This window comes from Orussus abietinus, unplaced genomic scaffold (assembly GCF_000612105.2).
Source record: "Orussus abietinus isolate OABI.00-Male unplaced genomic scaffold, Oabi_2.0 scaffold683, whole genome shotgun sequence".
Taxonomy (NCBI): domain Eukaryota; kingdom Metazoa; phylum Arthropoda; class Insecta; order Hymenoptera; family Orussidae; genus Orussus; species Orussus abietinus.
In genome coordinates, this window is record NW_019395222.1 from 28,497 (window position 1) to 36,165 (window position 7,669).

Sequence of the window (7,669 nt, forward strand, 5' to 3'; positions counted from 1 at the left end):
GGTGGTATTAGGGTATATCCCGACTACCTTTATTGGGTTATATCGTGACCAATTCATTGTACATAAATCTTGTGAACGTGCTTATTCCTCAAAATGTCGTTGGTTTTCATAGCATGCAATTATTTATAAATAAATTGAAAATAAAGTTTAAGAGACTGAAATAGTTTCGCAACAGATCCGATGACGCAGTCATCATCCGTTTCCAACTAGTAATACAATCTCCTTGGTGAAACGGTAAAATTGGATTTTTACTGTTTTTACGAAAGTAGAATTAGCGATATTCGTAAATAATTACATGTTATGAAAACCAACGACATTTTGAGGAATTAGCATGTTGACAAGATTTATGTGCAATGAATTGGTCACGATATAACCCAAAAAAGCTAGTCGGAATATACCCGTATACCACCTACATTCATTGTTTACAACCGATGTGTAAATGTTTATTGGCAAAAAGCAAGAAACACGTATTTCTTAATTTTTTGCGAGCAATCACATCGCGTAAGTGGAACTTAAGTAGGAGTGCTTGTTTAATGGATATTACAAAAAAATGTCACCTGAAGGGTAGTTCACCCCCTTGAGGGGGTGCAACATTGCTGAACAATATTGTGTTTTCACCGTCCTTATACAGAATACGTTTATACCAAGTTTCGTCGAAATCCCTCCGTTGCATCTATGAAAATTATTATACAAACCGATTTTTCGCTAAACTTTGGGGGGTTGTTTCACCCCTTAAATGTGGACCATTGCAGATATAAAAAAACACGTGTCTCTTAGATTTTTGAGTTCTTCAACATATATGAAACTCAATAAAATCGGAGGCGGACACTTGGGAATGTTTCCTTGTTAGCATAACTGCAATTAATGGTAAAGGAAGGTGCCCATATTCCGGATACCATTTTGTTTCTAATGTGTGGCATTAAAAATATTAAACCTTAGGTTAAGGATTTGACTTTGTGTCCTCCTACAAATAACATACGTTTTACGGAAGTAGGCCCTATTTTTCAAAACCCTTATAAATTTACCAGTTTACTAACCTCAGACAGAGCTGCCAATTCGAAGATGCAAATCTGCAGAATCGGTAGAGCAACAACTGGCGTTTGAGTTAATTATTACTTAATAATTCTTAAGGTGAAGTGAAACACGTCGAGGAACTTGATCGACGTCGATAAAGGAGATTTTTCTAAATGCCTACGTTGCCGACATTCGTTTTTATATTGACAGTTATATCGAATTATATTGGGTATTGTACCAAATAGCATACTCCACCTGTCGTTTTCGTACAATAAATATAAAGAAATCGAAGTAAAACTCCAGAAAACCTCTNATCTATTAATTAAAATATTATACTTATATGCACACACAAATGTGTGTATGTGTGTATGTGTATGCATGCATGTATATATATATAGGCTGACTCTTTCATATCACCGTAATAATTCATTCTGCAAATTATCTACTAATTAAAATATTATACTTATATGCACTCACAAATGTGTGTATGTGTGTGCATGCATGTATATATATATAGGCTAACTATTTCATATCACCGTAATAATTCACTCTGCAAATTATCATCGATCTTAGTATATTAACCAAAGTGTATCCGTAATGCAATTACAATTGTTTTTTCAGGTTGCCGCAGTTCATACAGATTTCGATTTGTCTGAGTATACTGCTGACGTACTCGTTGCAATTCTACGTACCAATTGCGATCATGTGGCCTGCAATTGTAAACCGATACGGCCCTTTTCGTTGGCCCGTTGTCGCGGAAATTTGTTTCCGCTCGTTCACTTGCTTCGTTACGTGTAAGTATTGTTCCATGAACAAATTATTCTTATCGCAGCTCGGGGGGATTAATTAACACATTCGCGACCGGCAAATTTTTTCTGTTTGAAATACTGGGTACCGGTAATGAAATTCTGAAATTGGTTGCTGCGAACTTGTGTCATTAAAGGACGTGATTCACGTCAGCGGCAATCAGGAATAGAATTTAAAATGACGTGAATTTACGTCAGCGGCAACTAGGAATAGAATTTGAAAAGACGTGAATTCACGTCAGCGGCAATCAGAATTGGAATTTGAAAAGACGTGAATTCACGTTAGCGTCAATCAGGAGTAGAATGACAGTTTGGTCTAATATCCTTAAAAAAAAGTGTTGTATTCTTATCGACTGATTTGAAAGGGGTTTCACTTCACCTTAAGGGGGTATTATCGTCTAGAAGCTTGTTTTTTAAGTAATTTATAGGAATTAATTTCGCTCGTGAAAGTTGCCACACACACACACACCCATCTGAGAGATTAAATCGCTCATGAAAGTATTCTCCTAATTGAGCGTACTGATTCGTTTCAAATATTATACATATATGCACACACAAATGTGTGTATGTGTATGCATGCAAGAATATATCTATAGGCTGACTCTTTCATATCACCGTAATAATTCACTCTGCAAATTATCTCTTAATTAAAATATTATACTTATATGCACACACAAATGTGTGTATGTGTGTGCATGCATGTATATATATATAGGCTAACTATTTCATATCACCGTAATAATTCACTCTGCAAATTATCATCGATCTTAGTATATTAACCAAAGTGTATCCGTAATGCAATTACAATTGTTTTTTCAGGTTGCCGCAGTTCATACAGATTTCGATTTGTCTGAGTATACTGCTGACGTACTCGTTGCAATTCTACGTACCAATTGCGATCATGTGGCCTGCAATTGTAAACCGATACGGCCCTTTTCGTTGGCCCGTTGTCGCGGAAATTTGTTTCCGCTCGTTCACTTGCTTCGTTACGTGTAAGTATTGTTCCATGAACAAATTATTCTTATCGCAGCTCGGGGGGATTAATTAACACATTCGCGACCGGCAAATTTTTTCTGTTTGAAATACTGGGTACCGGTAATGAAATTCTGAAATTGGTTGCTGCGAACTTGTGTCATTAAAGGACGTGATTCACGTCAGCGGCAATCAGGAATAGAATTTAAAATTACGTGAATTTACGTCAGCGGCAACTAGGAATAGAATTTGAAAAGACGTGAATTCACGTCACGTCTTTACGTAAATTCACTTCGTAAATTACGTCTAGACGTAAATTCACGTCATTTTATATTCACGTCACATATAAATTCACATCAGCGGCAATCAGGAATAGAACTTGAAAAGACGTGAATTCACGTCAGCGGCAATCAGAATTGGAACTTGAAAAGACGTGTATTCACGTTAGCGGCAATCAGGAATAGAATTTAAAATGACGTGAATTCACGTCAGCGACAACCAGGAATGGAACTTGAAAAGACGTGAATTCACGTCAGCGTCAATCAGGAGTAGAATGGAAAGAACTACAATAGAAAGTGAATCACATGTCTGGACAAATCGTGTAGACGGATTACATTGTTTTATATTTAGATTGTATTAATGTAAAAACTGAACATAACCGTGTTTGTATTTTACATCGCAACTGTAGCTCTTAAAGATGAGAGAATGAAGTATTAAGGGGGAAAGGGGTAAAAGAAGTATTCAAAGGGGTGACACCCTTAAAAATGAATTTTCTCGAAAAATTCCAAATACATGTTTCATAACTCTTCATTCCCTACATTTTGACGGTTGTTTCATGAAAATCGGTCGAGTGCTTCTACATGTGCCCATAATTATGAAAATGGTCTAAGTCATATATTTTTTGTTTCGAAATTACACTGAATTAATTTCGTTTGAAATAATATGGCGTGAAATAACTGATAAACTCATTTTTTTTTTTTAAATTTTGACTTAGACCACTTTCATAATTATGGGCACATATGAAACAGCAACTCTCCCCCTTTCACGGCCAACCTTGAAGCCTGATTTCACCCCCTAAAAGTGTTTATCCGCCGATAAAAAAAAAACACGGGTCCCTTAGATTTTTCCTTAACAAATTTCCTCAATTTTATCGAATTGAATTGAAAACATGATATCGTTTGATTGCAGTTGTCCTGGCGGAAGCGATTCCTCAATTGGGCCTCTTCATATCTTTGGTGGGAGCTGTGAGCAGCACAGCATTGGCGTTGATGTTCCCGCCAATCATAGAGATGGTGGTCTGCTGGCAGAACGCCACATTAGGCGTCTTCACCATTCTGAAAGACATACTTATACTGCTGATCGGCCTCCTAGGATTCGCCACGGGAACCTACGAGAGCCTAACGTCGATAGTACGAGAGTTCAGCAAATAACCCGAATTAATAACCTTAGGTTCCCGTAGGCTTTCTTCGGAGAGCTAGATGATGGCAAGTAAGGGTCATGAGCCAGAAAGAAGAAAAGAGAGGTTCTGTCGCAGACTTATCCCTCACCATCGCTATGGCTACCCGATCTTGCCACGTTCAGCACAGTCCACGTGTTGGAAGTATGACAGACTTTTGCAGTCCTCCGAAGCTTCCGACGTGTCGTCAATCCTATCGATTCGACTAGCTTAGAAGTAGGTCCAGGAAAGATAGCTGAAGTACTGTCTTGCCACGTTCAGCACAACCCACGTGTTGGAAGTATGACAGACTTTTGCAGTCCTCCGAAGCTTCCGACGTGTCGTCAATCCTATCGATTGGACTAGCTTAGAAGTAGGTCCAAGACAGATACCTAAAGCACTGTCTTGCCACGTTCTGCACAGTCCACGTGTTGGAAGTATGACAGAGTTTTGCAGTCCTCGATAAAGCACTGTCTTGCCACGTTCAACACAATCCACGTGTTGGAAGTATGACAGACTTTTGCAGTCCTCCGAAGCTTCCGACGTGTCGTCAATCCTATCGATTCGACTACTTTAGGAGTAGGTCCAAGAAAGATACCTAAAGTAATGTTCAGCACAATCCACATGCTGGAAGTATGATAGACTCTTGCAGTCCTAAGCTTCCGACGTGTCGTCAATCCTATCGATGCGACTAGATTAGAAGTAGGTCCAAGAAAGACACCTAAAGTACTGTCTTGCCACGTTCAGCACAGTCCACGTGTTGGAAGTATGACAGACTTTTGCAGTGCTTCGAAGCTTCCGACGCGTCGTCAATCCTATCGATTCGACTAGTTTAGGAGTAGGTCCAAGAAAGATACCGAAAGTAATGTCTTGCCACGTTCAGCACAACCCACGTGTTGGAAGTATGACAGACTTTTGCAGTCCTCCGGAGCTTCCGACGTGTCGTCAATCCTATTCGACTAGTTTAGAAGTAGGTCCAAGACAGATACCTAAAGTACTGTCTTGCCACGTTCAGCACAATCCACGTGTTGGAAGTATGACAGACTTCTGCAGTCCTCCGGAGCTTCCGACGTGTCGCCAATCCTATCGATTGGACTAGATTAGAAGTAGGTCCAAGAAAGACACCTAAAGTACTGTCTTGCCAGCACAATCCACGTGCTGGAAGTATGACAGACTTTTGCAGTCCTCCCAAACTTCCGACGTGTCGTCAATCCTATCGATTCGACTAGTTTAGGAGTAGGTCCAAGAAAGATACCTAAAGTAATGTCTTGCCAAGAAAGATACCTAAAGTAATGTTCAGCACAATCCACGCGTTGGAAGTATGAGAGACTTTTGCAATCGTCAGAAGCTTCCGACGTGTCGTCAGTCCTATCGATGCGACTAGTTTAGGAGTAGGTCCAAGAAAGATACCTAAAGCACTGTCTTGACACGTTCAGCGCAATCCACGTGTTGGAAGTGTGACAGACTTTTATAGTCTTCCGAAGCTTCCGACGTGTCGTCAATCCTATTGATTCGACTAGTTTAGAAGTAGGTCCAGGAAAGATACCTGAAGTACTGTCGTCTCCATGAGGGGATGCTGTAATCCTGATAAGCTTCATGACTATCATGACAGATAGGACCATGTATCCTAATCCGTACAATACATTTCGGCCATAACTTGGAAACGTTGCAATGTGTCAGAGTGATACTTAAAAAACAGAAAACTATTTTGTATTGTGAAGATTTTTGTAAGATCCGAATAGTCGAGATAAGTAATGTTATCTATTTTACGTGGAAGATGACAAGAAACACGGTATATTCCCGTTATGGGTGAAAGACTAGAATGTTGTTGTTTTTAATTTAGAATTGTTGACAGTAATCTGCGTTAATGACTCGACCATGTTCCTTTGTACCCGGCCAAAATCTGAAAACATATATATCTCTTACAAAGTTTCTACTGACATTCATTATGTATAAAACGTTCGACAATTTTGCGGTGATTTTTGTATCTCCTAATAGAGTCACGAGAAATAAACTCAAATACCACACAATAAGAAGTAGGTAATAAACAGCAGGATGAACCTAAAGAACTGTATTGTTTCGTCCTCAAGGTGGACATTGCGATATCTTCTAAACTTTTTACTGACATTCATTATGTATAAAACGTTTGACACTTTTGCGGTGATTTTCGTCTCTTCTAAAAGAATCACGAGAAATAAACTGAAATACCACACAATAAGTAGCAGGTAGGAAACAGGAGGACGAACCAAAAGAACTGTATTGTTTCGTCTTCAAGGCGGGCATTGCGATGTCTTCTAAACTTTTTACCGACATACATTATGTATAAAACGTTTAACACTTTTACGCTGACTTTCGTCTAAACTATTTCATTGCAGCAATGGGTAAATAAATTTTCTTTCTTTCATTTTCTAGTCGTACATTTACACTCGTGAGATTGAGATGTATACATTTGCATAATCTCTGGCTTTGTCATCTTATCGGTACAAAATATACGTCGCAAATTATTTTTTACATGTCTCGTTTTCATTTTCCCTAAAATACTTATGATACTATTAGTAATAATGCATCTTATTTAACATTTATAATATTAGGCTAGATAACCGACTTATCGAAGCCAATAGAGATCTTTCTAATGTCTCATTTTTAAGGTGAAGTGAAAGACGGTAACGAACTTGATCGACGTCGGTAAAGAAGATTTTTCTAAATGCCTACGTTGCCGACGTTCGTTTTTATATTGACAGCTGTGTCGAATTATATTGGGTATTGTACCAAATGACATACTCCACCTGTTGTTTTCGTACAATAATTATAAAGAAATCGAAGTAAAACTCCAGAAATCCTCTGGATTCGTGCTTTCTGAGGCCCTAATTGACTGCAGAGGGACCCCCTGCGCCATCTGTGATTTCCAGGTCAATTAAATTTTCACTCCGAGACCTCGTATTCCCATCGTTTTAGCATAGAAGCGCATACAACACTTTTTTTGCCTTTATCCCGTTCAAATGCGAGTTTATCGATTACCAGAGTGTTCTAAATTGTCGTAAAATTGTCCTGACCCTTTCGTTTCTCATATCAGAGCCTTCGATAATTGTATATCGATCGAAATATGAGAGCTCAACGCCATTTTTATTCTGATCAACAAAGTACAATTGCCTCAAGAAGTATTCCATGCATAACCCTATGCTGCATATTTAATGCTGTATACTTAAAGTTAAGTGAAACACGTCGAGGAACTTGATCAACGTCGATAAAGAAGACTTTTCTAAATACCTACACTGCCGACGTTCGTTTTTATATTGACAGCTTTGTCGAATTATATTGAGTATTGTACCAAATGGCATACTCCACCTGTTGTTTTCGTACAACAATTATAAAGAAATCGAAGTAATACTGCAGAAATCCTCTGGATTCGTGCTTTCTGGGGCCCTAATTGACTGCAGAGGGA

General features: G+C 38.6%; 1 protein-coding gene across 6 annotated transcripts in view; it reads left to right on the forward strand.

The window, feature by feature from the left end:
- LOC105703539 (proton-coupled amino acid transporter 1) overlaps nt 1–6,738 on the forward strand; it is a 35,150-nt gene extending 28,412 nt beyond the window's left edge. For 5 of the 6 annotated variants that reach the window (XM_023433698.1, XM_023433696.1, XM_023433697.1 and 2 more), the window contains 2 exons: nt 1,636–1,808; nt 3,981–6,738. In XM_023433698.1, coding sequence (XP_023289466.1) covers nt 1,636–1,808; nt 3,981–4,222 — 415 coding nt within the window. In that variant the 3' untranslated portion in view covers nt 4,223–6,738. Of the gene's footprint in view, nt 1–1,635; nt 1,809–3,980 lie in introns of those variants that run through there. The other variant, XM_023433700.1, reaches the window with a different exon arrangement.
- The last annotated feature ends 931 nt before the right edge of the window (nt 6,739–7,669 follow it).